General features: G+C 41.4%; 1 protein-coding gene across 1 annotated transcript in view; it reads right to left on the bottom strand.

Moving 5' to 3' along the window:
* The window catches only part of syn2b (synapsin IIb), a 402,961-nt gene that overhangs the window by 164,125 nt on the left and 217,834 nt on the right, over nt 1–21,002 (bottom strand). Inside the window, exons 2-3 of the mRNA XM_072582178.1 lie at nt 18,350–18,407; nt 7,168–7,259 (exon numbers count right to left, since the gene is read on the bottom strand). Of these exons, the coding sequence (XP_072438279.1) occupies nt 7,168–7,259; nt 18,350–18,407 (150 nt within the window). The remainder of the gene's footprint in view (nt 1–7,167; nt 7,260–18,349; nt 18,408–21,002) is intronic.

The following is a 21,002-nucleotide window of genomic DNA, read 5'->3' as shown; positions in this document are numbered from 1 at the left end:
GAGTGATGATGTCACTTCCGCCCACATCATGGCCACTCCCACAGCCACTTCCGGCCCTCACATCATCGCTGATGCCACATGCTCAGTGACCTCCACCACCCCTACTGCCATGATCACCACCACTTCCACCCCCACCAGCGCCACTCACCTGGATTCTGCTGACACGGCCCCCACAGACCCCCGTCACTATACCCACACCCCAGAACCCCGAGGGCAACATTACCCCTGCTCATGCCTCCACCCCCATTCCCCCCACCATCACACCCACTCCAGGTACTGGCTCCGACCCCACTCCCAGCTCCACACCCGCACCAGATCCCAGCTCCCGGCCCTGCCGAGTTTTCACCATCCCTCCAGACCTCCCACTCACTGAGGACGAACGATCAGTCCTCAGCAAAGGACTCACCTTCATCCCCCTCCGTCCACGCATCAATGAATTTAATACACGACGTGACATCGAACAATTCTTCCGTCGCCTACGCCTCCGATCTTACTTTCACAATCAGGACCCCCGCCCACCTTCCGAGGACCCCTTCGCCCACCTCCAACACAATGCATCCACCTGGACACCCCGCGCTGGCCTATTACCTGCCCTCGACCTCTTCATTTCCAACTCCCGCCGGGACATTAACTGCCTCAACCTGTCTACCCCCCTCCCCCACTCCAACCTCTCACCCTCACAACGTGCAGCCCTCCAATCCCTCTGCTCCAATCCCAACCTCACCATCAAGCCAGCGGATAAAGGGGGCGCAGTGGTAGTCTGGCGCACTGACCTCTACACCGCTGAAGCCAAATGCCAACTCGAGGACACCTCTTCCTACTGCTCCCTCGACCATGACCCCACCCCCCATCACCAAACCATCATCTCCCAGACCATACAGAACCTCATCATCTCAGGAGATCTCCCACCCACAGCTTCCAACCTCATAGTCCGGGAACCCCGCACTGCCCGGTTCTACCTCATTCCCAAGATCCACAAGCCTGACCACCCTGGCCGACCCATTGTCTCAGCATGCTCCTGCCCCACTGAACTCATCTCTACCTATCTTGACACTGTCCTATCCCCCCTAGTCCAGGAACTCCCCACATACGTTCGAGACACCACCCACGCCCTCCACCTCCTCCAAGACTTCCGTTTCCCTGGCCCCCAACGCCTTATCTTCACCATGGATATCCAATCCCTCTACACCTCCATTCGCCATGACCAGGGCCTCCAAGCCCTCTGTTTTTTCCTCTCCAGACGTCCCCAACAGTACCCTTCCACTGACACACTCATTCGTTTGGCCGAACTGGTCCTCACCCTTAACAATTTCTCCTTTGAATCCTCCCACTTCCTCCAGACCAAAGGCGTAGCCATGGGCACACTTATGAGCCCCAGCTATGCCTGTCTCTTTGTTGGCTACGTAGAACAGTTGATCTTCCGTAATTACACCAGCTCCACTCCCCACCTCTTCCTCCGCTACATTGATGACTGCATTGGCGCCACCTCGTGCTCCCGTGAGGAGGTTGAGCAATTCATCAACTTCACCAACACATTCCACCCTGACCTTAAATTTACCTGGACTATCTCTGACACCTCGCTCCCCTTCCTGGACCTCTCCATCTCCATTAGTGACGACCGACTTGACACTGACATTTTTTACAAACCCACTGACTCCCATAGCTACCTGGATTACACCTCTTCCCACCCTATCTCTTGCAAAAATGCCATCCCGTATTTCCAATTTCTCCGCCTCCGCCGTATCTGCTCCCAGGAGGACAAGTTCCACCATAGGACACACCAGATGGCCTCCTTCTTTAGAGACCGCAATTTCCCTTCCCACGTGGTTAAAGATGCCCTCCAACGCATCTCGTCCACATCCCGCACCTCCGCCCTCAGACCCCACCCCTCCAACCGTAACAAGGACAGAACCCCCCTGGTGCTCACCTTCCACCCTACAAACCTTCGCATCAACCAAATCATCCGCCGACATTTCCGCCACCTCCAAAAAGACCCCACCACCAGGGATATATTTCCCTCCCCACCCCTTTCCGCCATCCGCAAAGACCGTTCCCTCTGTGACTACCTGGTCAGGTCCACACCCCCCTACGACCCACCCTCCCATTCTGGCACTTTCCCCTGCCACCGCAGGAACTGTAAAACCTGTGCCCACACCTCCTCCCTCACCTCTATCCAAGGCCCTAAAGGAGCCTTCCACATCCATCAAAGTTTCACCTACACATCCACCAATATCATTTATTGTATCCGTTGCTCCCGATGTGGTCTCCTCTACATTGGGGAGACTGGGCGCCTCCTAGCAGAGCGCTTTAGGGAACATCTCCGAGACACCCGCACCAATCAACCAAACCGCCCCGTGGCCCAACATTTCAACTCCCCCTCCCACTCTGCCAAGGACATGGAGGTCCTGGGCCTCCTTCACCGCCGCTCCCTCACCACCCGACGCCTGGAGGAAGAACACCTCATCTTCCGCCTCGGAACAGTTCAACCCCAGGGCATCAATGTGGACTTCAACAGCTGCCTCATTTCCCCTTCCCACACCTCATCCTAGTTTCAAACTTGCAGCTCAGTTACTGTCTCCTTGACTTGTCCGACCTGCCTATCTTCTTTTCCACCTATTCACTCCACCCTCTCCTCCTTGACCTATCACCTTCATCTCCTCCCCCACTCACCCATTGTACTCTGTGCTACTCTCTCCCCACCCCCACCCTCCTCTAGCTTATCTCTCCATGCTTCAGGCTCACTGCCTTTATTCCTGATGAAGGGCTTTTGCCCGAAACGTCGATTTCGCTGCTCGTTGGATGCTGCCTGAACTGCTGTGCTCTTCCAGCACCACTAATCCAGCATTTGATTTTCAGCATCTGCAGTCATTATTTTTACCAGGGGGATAAGAGCTTTATTTTAGGATAAGGAGCCAACAGCCTGTAAGAGTATATTGGTAATAACGTATCAACTTCCAACTATGCTAATATTCCAACAATGGAAGATCTAGCCCAACATTTCAGCTCAATGGTTGTTCATCAGAGCTGGATCCAAGTAAAATATTTTAGCGTAAAGCTCCCCATTTCATAATAACATCGAATTCTTAAAGCCCAAGGGGAAATCAAGTCATTTAATTTATTTCTCTCTCCACAGGTGCCGACTGACCTGCAGATTATTTCCCCATTGTCTGGTCATTTTCCCATGTATTCAGGGTTACTCTTAGATCCTATGGACGCCCGAGTTCACAGAAATATCAAAAACATATGCAAGAGCCTGCTAGCAAAGTTTATTGAAACAAAAATCAAACCATAACAAATATTAAAGAAGTTTTCAGATCTACAGAGAGGGATCAATATCCTGAATGGTGCACAGACTTAATCACAAGTGAAACTAATCTCCAAGAAGCAGAGGAGCAAATGTATAACTGGATAAAACTAGCCCAGTTCAGACCAGCTTCATTCTACCAGACTCCCTCGCTCACAGTGGGTCACCCAGCATGTTTACATTATTGAAAGCATCAGAGGTTGCAGATTGTTTGTGTTATTTAGTTGGCTGGGTTTTGACTATAATTAATGATAAAGGGTTTATTACTACAGGCGATGGTTTCTGTTTCCGCCTGCATTTTTGTAATTTAGAATTCAATGCAACATTCTTCATACAACATCAGAGACAGCCTACACCACAATTACATTGTGAACTTTCCGTCATGACCCTGATCGAATTGCATTCATGCTATTGCCGTTTTTAGAGAAAGTGCCTGGCTAGACAGCTTAAATGATTAATATCTATTGTAATAATTTTCACATAACTACAGCATCAGGCACCAGTTTGAGCTCTAACATCTACCTTGAATGTGCCATGAGGAAAGAGCTGTAATTTACAGCTCTTATTTGCATTTTTATTAATATATATATATATATTCCTGAGAGATGCATTACTGAGATCCAACACCAGACCAGGCAATTTGCATGGCAGGAATACAAAATGAGTTATGCTCTTTATGGCAATAAAAACATTAATTATATTGCTACAATCTCACTGTGCAACCTGTTTAGATTAGATTCCCTACAGTGTGGAAACAGGCCCTTCAGCCCAACGAGTCCACACCGACCCTCCGAAGAGTAACCCACCCAGACCCATTTCCTTCTGACTAATGCACCTAACACTATGGGCAATTTGGCCAATTCACCTGACCTGCACATCTTTGTGACTGTGGGGGGAAACTCACACAGACACAGGGAGAATGTGCAAACTCCACACAGACAGTTGCCCAAGGCTGGAATCGAACCTGGGACCCTGGCGCTGTGAGGTAGCAGTGCTAACCACTGAGCCACCATGTTTATTGAATATAGCAGAGGATGATGAAACCCAACAAGAATGTGACCACCCAGTTTAAGGTTTCAATAGTTTAAGTATCAAATACACTGACTGCAAACTATAGATTCGTGTAATAAATCTCTTTCCCAAAAAAAACCAGGAAGACAAACTTTTGGGAAATTCTGCAAATTTTCTAATGCTGCTTTTATTTTTATTCCAAGTATTCACAGATCTGCTATAGAACTGCTACAATACAGAGGACGATAGCCTGGTTTATAGCAAACCTAATATTCTGTATCTCATCAGGAAGTTTGATTTTTACTGCACAAAATGTCAAATTTCGTTTTTCTCCACAAAGTGATGGTCATTGTTGTCCATGGGGTTCGGCTCAGCTTTTTGCATAATTTTTCATAGTAGCCTTGATTAGTTTATGCTTTTCTTATCTCTAAGTTTTAGCAGTGAGAAGAAATATCCAGCAGAAAGGTTAACTGCTATGTTGAGTATTAATGAACTGTAAGGAAACAAGCCAGATTGCAGAGTGACATTAAGCCACTCAGTGAGCAAAGGGTGGATAGAATTCAGCAGCATGGAGTAATTGACTGGCATGGTTATAAGAAGATACATTCTCCTCTCCCATTTCTCTGACCCCACAATCACCCCAGTTCTATTTTTCTGGAGCCGGATATAGTCAGTTTATTCACCATTGCAGCAGCAGGAACCATTGGGCATTTGATTGGAACACGCTTAAAAATCACAAGGGACAAAAAGTATTGCCTGTTTTCTGCTCTTTTTCCTGACTTCTCTTTTACCCTGACATTCACATTTAAACACAATAACCAGAAATTTACACATCACAATGAGCTGAGTAATAAGCATAAAAATCTCTTGTGGGGTATCACGTCTTTCAACTATAGATCTCTGCTGAAGTGTAACCAGCAGTGCCCACTCTTGTGCCAATGAATAATCACTTTAGGGCTACTCCTACTGACACTGATATTTTCACTGTAGGAATCCTTGAATGAGAAAGCCTGATGGATATCAGGGGACCTTCAGGCACTGTGTGGCCACCTTTAGATCTTCCCCATGATTGTGATCCCTGGCTGCAGAGATCCTTCCTGCTGAGAGCTGCCAGCCAATCATTCAGAGGATACCAGTTCACCATTGCCACAGGGCCAACAGGAACTTTTTTGTTGCACCAGAAACCCAGGATCAACATGGGGCCAAAGAGTACAGGCAGTTCTCCTTTAATACGATGTCTGCATTCTTGTGCAACGCCGTGTTGTAGAAAAATCACGCTTTGGAAACAGTACTTAAAGTGTTGGTGATGTAATTACATTACAGTCAACAGAGATTTTAAAAGTTTGTGCTTTAGAAACAATGTCTGCAACTTGTCAATTGCATTATAGTGAATTCGCGTTAATGAATCGCACGTTATAGCAGAATGACCTGTAAAGGTGAGGAAAGCTGGGATGGTATCAAATGGGAGTCATGGTCAGTGGTAGAGGTTAGCTTTCAATGGCCAAGCACCTTCTGATGTCAGGTTTCTTGATCAGGTACAGAGGTTGTGGAAAAACATATGGCCTCCATTTAATCCCCAAACCACAATTAAATCTTGGAAGACTCAGGGATAAGGAGGTGTCAAATGAGTCATAAATAAGGCACTAAATACAGCCTAATTGCTTTCAACTGAGATTCGAAAAGTTCAAAATGCTATCACGATTTCACAAAATTTAACTCTCTAACACCTTGTGTCCTATATAGTTCACTATTTGATTTTAATGTTTTGACTGTAAGTGCCCTTTAACAATGAAGTCAGAGCCTTCCAACTCTGACTCTTGGCAAGGTGCTCACAAGGCTGATTTCTTTTAGATCCACTCGCATTTTGAAACTATTTGACTTCTTCCAAACATGATCATATTAAGAAAATCAGGCTTAAAAATATTTAAAATAGTGCATATTTAACACTAGAATACGGCAATGAAGAAAGTATTTGGATACATATTTAATCCAAAGATTTTGTGTTTATTGTGGCTTCAGCTAAATAAACACTTTGTCCCAATCATTGAATCTCAATTTATCAAATTAGTTTACTCTTAAGTCCCATAAAAGTGGCAGTTACAATGGTAGTCATCTGCACTGATGTAGACTGAACAAAATTTTCATTATTATAAGAATATTTTGAAATCGATCTCACATAAATTGCTCATTTGTATTGTGTACTCATCCTTGTTTTGGTTAATTGGATATGTAACTGTAGACTATCATCTGTCTCCCTATACAAATGCAGAATTCCAACCACTGCAAGGAAAGAATTGAAAACTGTCTTTCTATTTTTTTGAGGTTATGGTATTCTGAATTGATGTAATGATTTCCATTGCAAACAATTACAATTATCCTGATATCAGAAAAAATTACTGGGTTTTATGTTTCACCTTGCAATGTACTTGATAAATCTCTCACCTAACGTTACATTCCTGGACATGCAGGTAACTATTGGCAACTATTTTCCAGACAGAAAGTAAAATGTCTAACATCTGGCTAGAATTTGCTTTCAGTTCCAGGTGATATCTTAAACCGCCAAAACATATGTGCATTAATTACAACTTTACCTGCTATTACATGACCTTGTTCCAAAGTTATTGTTCAACTCCACAGCTAATCTTTCTTCATTGCTGGGATACAGTACCCCTCATTAGGAGGTGATGAAGTGTTATATGAAGAACCAAATCAATCAGCATACTAACTGGCCTTTATAAAAACATGTGTGGAATTATATGGATCTGCAATTTTCTGAGGCAACAAGATGGCTAATAAAAAACAGAAACGTCGTGCTGTTCCACTTGCTTTGTCCATGTAATTCCTTGTCTCACCTGACAACTTTTGTGCCATTTCGCAAAACTTGCATGTCGACCATGCAGGTACCATCTGCTTGAGCAATCAGGTTAATCTCAGCAAATTCTGCCTGAAAAACAATTGAAACAACAATTCAAAGCACAGTGAAAGGTCAACTGGAATTAACAAAATACATTGAGTTGTATAGTAAATGTAACGTGGATATATCTACTGGTCTCCTTTTTATGAAAAAATGTGTGTAGAGCATCAATATTTCAAATAGAAAAATCAGAATCTCTGTTCAGTTTAAGTACATACAGTAATTAATAATTAAGGCCATTTTAGTGTCTGCAGATAAAAATAGAGTAGAATCCCTACAGTGTGGAAACAGGTCCTTCAGTCCAAAAAGTTCACACTGACCCTCCGTAGAGTAACCCACATAGACCCATTCCCCGACCCTGTTATCCTAGATTTACCCTGACCAGGGCATCTAACCTACACATTCCTGAAGACAATGGACAATTGAGCACATCGATAAGAGTTGCACAATCATCTGATTAAGTTACATATTTGAATCCTTAATGTTTCATTGACATCAACATTGAGCTTATAACACTGCTTTACAGTTAGATGACTTAAACATCACAGTTTTAAGTTATTAGATTAGATCACTTACAGTGTGGAAACAGGCCCTTCGGCCCAACAAGTCCACACCGACCCGCCGAAGCGCAACCCACCCATACCCCTACATTTACCCCTTACCTAACACTACGGGCAATTTAGTATGGCCAATTCACCTGACCTGCACATCTTTGGACTGTGGGAGGAAACCGGAGCACCTGGACGAAACCCACGCAGACACGGGGAAAACGTGCAAACTCCACACAGTCAGTCGCCTGAGGCGGGAACTGAACCCGGGTCTCTGGCACTGTGAGGCAGCAGTGCTAACCACTGTGCCACTGTGCTGCCCACGAGGGGCGGCATAAAATCCAGGCAAAAGCCCTTCATCATGAAGAGCAGAACAGCGTCTGCCTTTGAACAGACCAGCTAAAATCTGTTTATTAATGATATGTAGCAGATTACATTGGAGATATTAATTAATACCATGATGCACTTGATTACAAAGTAATTGGCTGGAGCTTCACGCAACTGGTTCGAAACTTCAGTTACACTGTCATGGTGCTCTGTCAGGTGACAGGGAGACTTGCTGCACCCAGTGTGGAGTTGAATGGCTGCATCTTGTAGTGATCAGGTCAGGAGAGGATGCATGTCAACGGTGGATGTAGGTCACCGTCTAGCAGGGTAAATGTTAATAACCACTACACATGTAGGAAGAATATGACTCCCAATACATCAATGCTATTGTTTCCAAAATGATGTTGTTTTGACGATATGTCATGAGGTGGTTTGATTTTATCGTAGCATTGGATTATGGTGATAATCCAAAATCATCAAAACAAATAAAGCTTTCATTCAACTACTCATTTTAATGAGGCCACAAGAGAATGGAGGTCAGCTGTTAAAAAAACTAACAGGTTCTAAACAAGTCATTGTTTTATAAACCTCTAGTCCCTTGGCAGCTCTTAGAACTTAGGCCAAGTTCTGCAAGTACTAGAAATGAGCAGAGTTAATAACAAAGAAATTTGGGATTATTTTGAGGATTGAATAAAAATTCTTACTTGAATGACATTGGTTATTTATCTAAGCCTGCACTGCAGTACAATCCTGACATTTACATATAAAATGGCCAGAATGAAATTGTGCTTCGGAAAGCGAGTCCTATAAAGGTGTTTGACTCCATCCATCCACCCACACACAAGATTATTAACTTTGGATCTTCATTTTTCACTGTAATTGTAATTTTAGAAAGTGTTGCTGCACATGACCTTTGACCAATGTTTGTAATACTTCAGTGGTATTTTGAGCTAAGAGCATTCCCTGCTGTGAATAATGATCTGTGAGGAGCATGGCATTAAGTGGCAAAATACAGAAAATCATCAAAACAAATAAAGCTTTCATTCAACTACTCAGTCTGGAAGGTAGGCTCCCATTCATTTTAATGAGGCCACAAGAGAATGGAGGTCAGCTGTTAAAAAAACTAACAGGTTCTAAACAAGTCATTGTTTTACAAACCTCTAGTCCCTTGGCAGCTCTTAGAACATAGGCCAAGTTCTGCAAGTACTAGAAACGAGCAGAGTTAATAACAAAGAAACTTAGATTATCACCATAGTCCAATGCTACGATAAAATCAAACCACCTCATGACATATCGTCAAAACAACATCATTTTGGAAACAATAGCATTGATGTATTGGGAGTCATATTCTTCCTACATGTGTAGTGGTTATTAACATTTACCCTGCTAGATGGTGACCTACATCCACCGTTGACATGCATCCTCTCTTGACCTGATCACTACAAGATGCAGCCATTCAACTCCACACTGGGTGCAGCAAGTCTCCCTGTCACCTGACGGAGCACCATGACAGTGTTACTGAAGTTTCGAACCAGTTGCGTGAAGCTCCAGCCAATTACTTTATAATCCAGTGCATCATGGTATTAATTAATTTCTCCAATGTAATCTGCTACATATCGTTAATAAACAGATTTTAGCTGGTCTGTTCAAAGGCAGACACTGTTCTGCTCTTCATGATGAAGGGCTTTTCTTTTGCCTGAAACGTCGATTTTCCTGCTCCTCGGATTCTGCCTGACCTGCTGTGCTTTTCTAAACACTGTTCTGCTCTTTCATAGTCTCAGAAATTTCACCATCAATGATGAGGTTTATTATACTCATGACCACATTCTTATAAAATGGATAAATAAGGTACAGAATCTGTGTAAATTGCAATTAATACTTCAGTCAGATTAATTATCACATTAGAGAATAGCAGCTTTTATTTAAGAAACATAGTATCACCACTGAATAATTTAAACTTTTCATGGTGATAAATTATTTTCTTAAAAATACAGAGCCAATACTGTGAGATTCTAAGTGAAATTTCATTATAATGTTTTTCTTACTTCTCACGTTAGGAACTTTGGCAAAGGAACTGCAAATCTTGACAAGATCATATCTAGCCATGAGAATTTGTAATAGTGAAGATTAAGTAGAAAGAGTTTAAAGTACTGAAAAGCGAATTGTAACATTCTCACTTACTCTTTAGTTCCAACAACATGCACAACATGTGCAGAGCTTGTAGTTTCCTCTTGCTTTTGATCTTGGGATCTTACAGCTCAGCATTCACCTCTGTGATCTGAACAGAGGTATCACCTGAAGATTCCATTATCTGAGAGATAATATTCTCAAATTTTAACCCTTTTCTTTTGAACTTTCATTTTTCTCTCCACTCCTTAGAGTAAAAAGTTTCACTCCATTACTTCGGAAGAATGTGAAATGTTTTGATCTTTCACAATCAGCTCTGTAATCATGCCACACTAGGCTTTATAATCAGTACGACCAGACCTGCCCATATTGTAAACTGCACTGGTTTGATAATTCCTTCACTTTCCAGCCTCCTGATTTATGCCTTTACTTTGCATGTAAGACAAATAGCCTTGCAGAATTGTGTAATTGCTTCCTGGTCAACATGCAAGGTGGCCTTGGCTCCTTTGATAATCCTAGACCTTCCTGAATATCTTCTGGATGTTTATTTGAGACTTCACTCATGCAGCCATTTTCTAATTGAAAAATATTAAGTCAATTAAGCCTTCTCAACCAATCTTACCCCATCAGGTTTGGGCCCAAGCTTTTCACTGTCCCAAATCAGGCATAGGTGGACATTCTGAATGCCTAAAAGTTCTCTTACTCAATTTAGTTCTAGAGGGGCTCTTTAACTGTCTCAGATCCACATACTGGCAAGAACTATGATGGCTTGCCAGTCCATACCCTGAAGAAAATTTTAACCACTTGGCAGAGGTTTGGCTTTGTTTTGTGGTTTTGCTGTGGGCTGACCTAGAGTCCCTCTGTCCAGGACATGTCCTGAGAGAGGTTATGCAATTGCCTTCACTCAAGGAGTGCTCCCAAGCTCAGTCAGCCTGGCAAGAGTGTCCACTTCCATTGGCATACCCTGTAGCTCATTTGCTCCCCTTGCCACATTTTCTAGTGACAAAGCCAGTTGTAGTGCCTGTATGAAGTCCAGTTGGGTTTCATCTATAAGGCACTTTTGCATGGCTTCGTCATTAATCCCACATATCAAATGGTCTCTTAGCATCTCATTAAGGGTTAATCCGAAGTCAGATGTCTCTGCCAGTTGTTGAAACCTCATCAAAAAATCCCAGGTGGATTTCCTGGCTCTCGAACCGCTGAGTAAAACCAATTGTATCTCAGAAGTAGAAGGGGCTTTAAGTCATAATATTCCTTAACTAAATCTGTCAACTCTTGAAAGGTTTTAGTATCTGGTCCCTCAGGTGATGTTAGGCTCCTTAATAACTGAAAAGCTGCAGGTCCACAAGCTGTCAGGAGAATTACTCATTGCTTTTCATGTGCTCCAATGCTATTTGTTCAGAAAAATGCATTCCTTCCACACATTGGGCCTAGTCTTCGATAGCAGGATCGAACGAGTCAAGCTCCCCAAATAATGGCATTATGCCAAAAATGTTTATTTAACTCAGATGATCATTGCGAGCTAATTTCTTCAGTAATGTCATTTTTTCTCTTGTTGCCGCTAAAATAATTCCATACAGACTGGTTTCCTATCACCAAGTCACTCTTTATTTACGCACGCGTAGTATTTGATATTGATGCGGCTTCCGCAGAGCCAGCTCTCAGGGTAAACAAAACTTTTGACACTCCTGTTTTTATCTGTCAGCTAGGGTTCCCTGATTAGACCAAATTAACAGGCCAATCAGGGAACTTACATTCCATGAGATTCACTTGGCTGACCTTGTTACAATTACTAAAGTAGAAAGACAGAATTCATTCCCTGAAGGATTTTATTGAAAGAGATATGTCTTTAAGGAAACTGAAACAGTTTCAGTCATCATTAAGCAAGCTTTTAATTCATTTCCTTATTGAATTTAAATTTCACCAGCTGCCATTGTAGGAATTCAAACTCATGCCCCAGAACATTAGCCTGACGTTCTGGATTACAAATCAACTGATGTTTCCACAATACCATTACCTCTCTTCAGTATAGTGTAATACATCAATTGGTGATAAAGAGGCAAATCAATTAGTGTGACACCCTTCTTTCTTCAATTTGTAGTATAGGTCAGACCCATAAAAGAGTAAGATATTTATTAGTATTTGGTAATACAGGATACAAAATGAATTTGATTATTTTTCTGCCTCCAGGGGATTGCTGAAACTCACAAGTAGTAATGATCATTTCCAAAGTGAATAAGACCTAATAACTCTTGAAACATCAAGGGAATAGGATTCCGCCTGTCAAATAATATTAGCAAAGAAACCCCATTTGCTACTTGCCTCAACTCTATCACCAAAATGACTGATGGGAGGAATTTCACCTCCGATGATGTATGTTGGAAAACCTTTTTTTTAACCTGTACCTCTACCAATGCAGTTGAGGCATCCAATACACCCGGTCTCCTCTATATTGGAGAGACAGGGCACCATCTTGTGGATCGTTTCAGAGAACATCTCTGGGACACCAGCACCCACCAACCCCACTGGCCTGTGGCTGAACACCTCAACTCCCCTTCCCACTCTGTCAAGGACATGCAGGTGCTGGGCCTCCTCCACCGCCAAACCATTACCAGTTGACGCCTGGAGGAAGAACGCCTTATATTCCAACTTGGGACCCTTCAACCACACAGGATAAATCTGGTTTTCACTAGCTTCCTCATGTCCCCTTCCCCCCAACATTATCCCAGCCCTAAGCCTTCAACTCGGCACCAGCCTCAAGATCCATCCATCATGTCCCCCTCTGACCTGTCACCTTCCCCCACCTATCATTTTCTCAGCTACCTTGCACCTAACCCCACCCCATTCCACCCCCACCCCCCATTTATCTCTCAGCCCCAGGCCACAGGCCTCATTCCTGATGAAGGGCTTATGCATGAAACTTCGATTCTCCTGCTCCTCGGATGCTGCCTGACTTGCTGTGCTTTCCCAACAACATACTCTCGACTCTGATCTCCAGCATCCGCAGTTCTCATTTTCTCAGTGTTGGAGAACCTTGTATGGCTCATAGTTTCCATAATCCTATGGGACTGATAAACCCAAAATAGAATGAACTTATTTCTTTAGTATGTTTTTACAGGTGTAGGCAATATTCAAATATAAGAACAAGAAATGACTGCTGTTACCCATGAAATACTTAATACCTAAAAATGACATTGCTATTCTATTATTTTCTTGTATTATATTCTTTATTTTAAATGGGAATGGGGAATATCGCTGAAATATTGGAGGTACATTTTAATAATTATCAGCAATAGCAATCTCTAAGTCCAGTGAGCAAGCCTCTAGATATAAATGTATATTAATTTGAGAAAGCCTGTTAGTATGGATAATGACTTGGATATAATGCCGCCTGTCACAGTGGGAAATACAGTGCTGGGCCTTCTTAATCATGGTAAGGCCTCAGCCAGTCTCCCAGCAGTGGCTACATATTGTGTGGTTAAGTCAGTGCTAAAGCCCAGCCAGCTGGCTGTCAGCAGTGGGAAATAGCTTTGTTCATTAACGAACCAATTAGCATCCATCATTACTGGCCTCACTCCAATTTACTGGTACCTTGGAGATTAAATAGAAAACATATGGCTTTCCCACTGCCAAATAAAGAATGGTGATTTATGCATACATTGGGGTTTGGATTTTCTATTAATGATAGTCAGGGTTTAATCTCTATTGTAGAATCATAGAATCCCTTCAGTAGGTAACAGGCCCTTCAGCCCAGCAAGTCCACACCGACTCTCCAGAGAGTATCCCACCTAGACCTAGTTCCCTATTACTCTATATTTACCCCTGACTAGTGCACCTAACCTACACATCCCTGAATACTATGGGCAATTTAGCATGGCCAATTCACCTGACCTGCACATCTTTGGATTGTGGGAGGAAACCCACGCAGACACAGGGAGAATGCGCAAACCCCACCTGAGGCTGGAATCGAACCCAGATCCCTGGTGTTGTGAGGCAGCAGTGCTAACCACTGAGTTAACCTGCCAGTCTTTCTGAAACTGTAATTTCAAATGAGACTGCAGGTGACTGGGGCCCTCTTTGAGTGGTAATGTGAGTTTGGGTGTATTGTGAAAGCTTTATAAGTGAAGAGAGCAAACTTTGAAAGAATCAAAAACTGATTATTTTATTTAAGGAAACACATAGATTGTAAAACTTTTGTTTCAGATTGCAGGTGGCATGGTGTCAGATGTAAAAACAATTTCCAGGAAGAAAGGAGTTAATTCAGAGCAGTTAGAAAATACATTACCTCAGAGCAAGGGTTTTATTTTGTAAATTCCAGACCAGAAGCATTTGTTAGAATCCTGAAGGAGTTATTTGAAACTAAGAAAGTTGAAGCCACCATAATTTCACAGTAATCAAGAAAGAAGCTGTCAAACTGTCAAGACTAAGAGTTGAAAAGAAGGGACCCCCCAGTTCAATTCTGAACTTGGGTGTCTGTCTGTGTAGAGTTTGCACATTCTCCCCATGTCTATGTGGGTTTCCTCCCAGGTGCTCCAGTTTCCTCCCACAATCCAAAGATGTGCAGGTTAAATGAATTGGCCAAGCTGAATTGCCCATTGTGTTCAAGGATGTGTACATTAGGTACATTAGTCAGGGGTAAATATAGGATAATAGTGTAGGGGAAGGGGTCTCAATAGGTTGCTTTTCGGAGGGTCGGTGTGGACTTGTTGGGCCAAAGGGCCAGTTTCCACACTGTAGGGAATCTAAGTTCTAAGATTCTAAGTTCTAAGTTCTTACAACAGAGTTAATATTTTGAGTCAGGTGACTCAAAACTTATAGTATTTTGGAAAGATTGGTATTTATGCCGAAGATGAGGTTGGGGAAAGGTAGGAAGGGAAAACTGAGTGGATAGGTGGAAATGGACCCCAGAGAGCAGAAATAACATTTTCTGTTTTGTTGCTTCTGTCATCACTTGCTCTAGTCCTAGTCTGGCAGAAATATCATTTTTTACTCAAGGTTAGTGTAAATAGACAAGGTCTTTTCCCTGGGTTGGGGGAGTCCAAAACTGGAGACAATAGGTTTAGGGTGAGAGGGGAAAATTTTAAAAGGGACCTAAGGCACAACTTTCGAAGGGCCACTCTAAGAGAGGTAAACAAGGGGATTATGAGTGCCAGGCTAGGACAGAAGAGAAGCTGAATAAGTGATAATGAAGATTGAGTGTAGCATTCCATTTTGGTAAAAGAAAACAAGGACATGACATATACTAATAAAAATAGTGCCTTGGACAAAGAAATTTAGGGGTTCAGGCACATAATTCTTTGAACTTTTCATCATATGTGGATAGAGTGGTTAAGAAGGGATTTAACATGTTTGCCCTCATTGTTCAAACCTTTGGCATATAGGAATTGGAACATCATGCTGAGGTTCTACAGGATGTTGAGGCATTTTCTGGAATACTGTGTCTAGTTCTGGTCTCCCTGTCATAGGAAGGATATTATTAAGCTGGAGAGGGTTCAGAAAATACTCCCCAGGATGTTTCTGGGAATTGAGGGTTTGCATTAGAAGTAGAGGCTCGATAGGATGGGGCTTTTTTTCACTGAAGCATTGCAGGTTGATGGAAGACCTTATAGATGTTTATAAAATCATGAGGGGTATAGATAAGTGAAGGCAGGTGTCTTTTCCCTAGGGTGGGGGAATTCAAGACTAGGGGTCATATGTTTATGCTAGAGGTGAAAGATGTTTTAAAAAATCAGGCACAATGTTTTTATAAAGAGAGTGGTTTGTGTGTGGAATGAGCTTCCAGAAGAAGTCGTGGATATGAGTCCAGCTACAACATTTAAAAGACATTTGGCTAAGTACATGAATAAGAAAGGTTTAGAGGATTATGGGCCAAGTGCTGGCAGGTGGGACTCGTTTTCTTGGGATTATGGTAGGCATGAGTGCTTGGTCTGAATGTTTTGTTTCTGTGCTCTGTGCTCTATGACTCTAATGCGATGTAATGGCCTGACAGCAATGTTATCTGTGCTAAAAGCAACCCTGTCATAACAGAACTCTGGGTGGTGTGGGTGAAAAATGTAGAAGGATGGAATCAGCCTCTTATTGAAATGGATGCTGCGTCCCAAAAGCTGCAGGGCCCCCAAGCAGAAAACGAGTTGCTGTTCTTTGAATTAGTACACACAAAGAAAAGCTGTTTGTGCCCTTTAGATTGTATATAATGGCCCAGGTTTTGCTCTCAAACTAATGATGAGGATAACGCCATTTGTTATTTATGCACAATTGGTACAGCAGCTTCAGGCAAAGGCAGATGGCCCAGACAAAATTTTAAAAATCCAAGGTGTTGAGCTCCACCGTGAAAATAGCATCTTAATGTCTACCTCACTATTGAGTGTCAGTTTCTCCAATGAACCATATTGAACAGTATAAAGTATTTGCTTGGTAGATACAGCCAAGCATGGTCTGGAAATCAAGGTATTGCAATCTGAATTACCCTGTTAATGCTATGATCAGCATTATTTGCTTTCAATCAATCTCTGCAGCATTGAAGATTAATGTGAAGTTATTTCAAGTATTAATTGTTTATGTAGTTTCCCTTGCTATCTCTTTGCTCTTACACTCTTAATCCAATCTTACTGTCCCTTGATTTATTTATCTTTTTGTACCTGATTTGGCAATGAATACCCCTGTTGTAATTTTTTATTTCTTTTCAGTCCTAATACTGTTCATTTCTCAATTAATCAATTTGCTTAAAACTACACATATCAACATGTGAGAGATTTTGACTCAGTCATCAGTTATTGGGTCAATTTTCATTCACTTCGCTTGGCATAAACAGGGAAATATCAGCTGCAGAATGGAACAGATAGCTTTACTATCCCATTAACATCAACTATGCAGTTAATTCAATTTTAAATGTGGTTCACCTACTCACCCTTTACAGGTAATTGGTTCCTTTTCGAATGTGGAAACTGCAGAACTATTGTTTGGATATGTGCATGAGGTAAGAATCGCTGCAGAACAGGCTTCAACTAAATCCAATGGCGATGGAAAATAGCAAAACCAACAAAGGGATAAGTTAGCAGAGTTTTGTGGATCTCAAGGGAACAGGAAGTCGCCTCTAGGATGCATCAAAATCATCAGGGCTGCTGTTGCTTTGGGGCACCATTCTCCACAATGGTAAAGCATGACCCTACGCCTGTAAGGTACCTTTACAACAGCATCACTGGCCTGTTTTCCTTTTCAAACTTGATGAGCTGTGCAGGAAGACCTACTTGGAATGTAAAAAATATCAGAGCTTCAAAACTAGAGAGACCTCTTGACTGCCTCACTGGTTTGCCAGTGTGGCCTGATGACTGGGCATGCAAAAGTCAAGACAGGTTGGTGGGGGGTGGGGGGTGGGGGGGTGTTCCATTCACTTATTCACTTGTTGATTAAAAGGAATCAACAATATAAATTTTAATACAATGACCAAACTATTAACAAGTCAAAGAAATACTTACAGAAGTATTTTATTGTAGCTTTGCTTCAAATCAAATAAACAAAGGAAACCTCGAGCTCCTTGTATGAGATTTTAAAAAGCCTATGGCCCTGTTTTCTTTTTGATACTAGTGTTTTCTGTAAAGGTTAATGAAGTCATATGAAGAAAATAAGACTGTGTTATGAAATTCCCAAAGCAAACATCTAAACCTAGGTAACACATACAAGGATTGACAGATTTTACACCTCATTCATTATTTACTTGGTATATTATCAAGATACTTTACATTTAAACAAACCAAATGTAATACACATTTTCATTTTTCATTTTTCTGGCATCTGGAGGTAATTGTCATTATCCTCGTTCCTACTGTCGATCCCTCAACACTATTGTTTATTGCCACCTAGTATGGAAAATTGCTATTTACAAATGATGGCTCTTCAATCTTTACTATTTAACCCAGTGGTATAATGAGACAGATGCTTAATCAATGTACTAAATAGCAGGAAAATGCCAAAATGGAATTCTGTTAAGTGCCAACTTATTACCCATGCAGGTTAGCATTTTACTGCAGGAGGTTAGACTATTATACAGAAACATTAATCACAACTCATATATGCTACATGGTACTCAAAACAGCTTTGAAAATAGAAAGAAAAACCAACCTGTTCCACTCTGATATCATATTCTCCATGGACCTTTTTCCCACGGAACAGTTTCGCCCTGAGAAAAAATAAAATTATAAATTAATTTCAATTAGGCATTGACCATTTTAAGTAATACATAAACAAGATTGTTAGCTTCTTAAACACATTTTAACCAACTGGCATTCTGTTTTAAAATTTGAGTTTAATGTCAAACCCACAGAACTTAAGTAATTTGGGGAAGGGACCCACGAGAAATCAGGCAACCTGAAAATAGAAGATGAAGAAGATGAGAGTTAAGGTCAGGCCGAGGTAAGCAATAACGGCAACATAAACAGTCAGAGAACACTTACAATTATGGGACATGGATATTAAAAGATTGCTGAAATAAACTGAAGGAAACAATTAATGAGCACAAATTAAACTGCAGAGAATTGGAGGTAATAATTCATGGTGAATAGTCAGATGCAGTCTGGAAAAATGGAAAATTGGTTTAACAAAGACACAAACTGGTGGTTAAATAGAGTCATTGAGTTTTTACATTGCAGATAAAGGCCCTTAAGCCTATCATGACTGCACTGGTCATCGCATATCTATCTATTTTAATCCCATTTTCCAGCAATTGGCCAAAATCGAAAGCAGTAGAAAAGGAAGATGGGGTGGTGGGGTAGCTGTATTGTTTAAAGATGATACAATGTGAGCTAAAAAAAAAAAGGATGCATCTAATATTAAGATAGAAGGGGAGGCAATGGCCTTGAGGTAACATTAATCCAGACATCAAGGTAATGGTCTGGAAACCCAGGTTTGAATTCTGCTGTGGCAGATAGTGGAATTTAAATTCTGAAAAACTCGAGAATTAATAATCTCATGATGACTGTGAAATCACGGTTTATTGTTGGAAAAAATAGCCAATTGGTTCACTAACTTTGAAGAAGGAAACTGGCATCCATAATCAGTCTGGCCTACACATGACTCCCTGACCTGCGGTGATGTGGTTGACTTTTAACTACCCCCTGGGCAATAAATACTAGCCGAGCCAATGACACCTATGTTCCTGGTAAGTTATATTAAAAAAATCAGAATCCATATGGATTGAGATAAAGAATAAAACAGGATTTATTACATTGATAGAGGCAATCGACATATCATGTAATAATGGAAGCGAAGTAGGGGAGTGAAAAAAAAGTTGATAGGCAAATCGATGAAAAGGATAAAACATGTAGAATAATAATAAGAGATTTTCACCAAATAAACTGGCAAGAAAAGACTGAAGAAGGAAAAATTGGGAATGGAGTTCACGCCTCATTTCTTAAGCAGGACATAAGCACTTCAGCAAAAGAGTATCATCACTGGAGCTCAAAATAGGAAATTTATTGGAGTGAATTAGGAAAGTAAGCCTACAGAACAGCAAGGCTACAATGGCCATAGCATAATAAGGTTTAAAATAATAATTCAAAAATATGTCAATTGAGGAAAAAAATGATAAAATAAACCCAATTTGGAATGGGTAAAGACCATTGGACTGCTTCTTACATTCTGAATTGCTGTGTGACTGCTCAACTTTGAGGGAACTTTGAGGATTGAGCCACTAAACAATATGCAAGATAAATTCACAGGCAATTACAGCAAAATAGCAAAATCATTGAAGACTCAATTTGTCTCTGGATTTGCCAGTAAAATTAACAAGGTAGCCACGGTATTAGAAAAGATTTAAATATAAATCAAGATATTTGAGACTGAAATGGGGGAATAAAATCAGGATAAAACCCATTGACCCAGATGGATTGCAGCGTGCATATTAATAGGAGTTAGGGATGCGATAACATAAACATTATAAACATTCTTGACCAATCTCTTGAATGCTTTGAAGAAGTATCAGAAAGAGGATAGTACATTAAACGTATTCCAGTGTATTTGCATTTTCAAAACATCCTTGATATGGATCAACATGGCAAGTCAGAAATAAGGTCTGGGTCATAAATAAAATTAAGCATGTGGAATCATGGGACAAGTTGCAGAAGGATAGCAAATTGGCTACAAAACAGAATACAGAGAGTAGTAGTTAGGGATAGACACTTAGATTGGCATAAAGTGGGACATAGTGTCCCACAGGGATCAGCGCTGGGAACACTGCTGTTATAATTTACTCAAGTTTCTAAAACACAATTTCAAAATTTGCAGATAGCACGAAGTTTAATATGAAAGAAGTACACCAAAATGCAGGAAAGCATTAATGCAAAGATACACAATCCTCACCCCACTAGTCAAGGGTAACTATGAATTTTTCAATATTAATGGAAGTGTCCTGCTGTAACTACTGGAGTATAACTACTGGGTCAGGAACCTTTTGATAGCATCAAACCTTAATATTCAATATTCAATAGTGTTAATAGGACAGAATAAAAGGAATTATCTTTTCCTCTTCATCATTTACATTACTGCTAACCTTTGATTACATAGAGTCAGAGTCACAGCGATGTACAGCATGGAACTAAGCCATTCGGTCCATGTCGACTAGATATCCAAAATTAATCTCATCCCATTTGCCAGCATTTAGCCCATATCCCTTCAATCCCTTCCTATTCACATACTTATCCAGATGCCTTCTAATCTTGCAATTGTACCAGCCTCCACCACATTCTCTGACAGCTCATTCCATATACGCACCACCCTC

The sequence above is a fragment of the Chiloscyllium punctatum genome, chromosome 12, assembly GCF_047496795.1.
Source record: "Chiloscyllium punctatum isolate Juve2018m chromosome 12, sChiPun1.3, whole genome shotgun sequence".
NCBI classification, from domain to species: domain Eukaryota; kingdom Metazoa; phylum Chordata; class Chondrichthyes; order Orectolobiformes; family Hemiscylliidae; genus Chiloscyllium; species Chiloscyllium punctatum.
The sequence above is the reverse complement of the archived record's forward strand: the minus strand, read 5'-3'. Positions and strand labels throughout refer to the sequence as shown.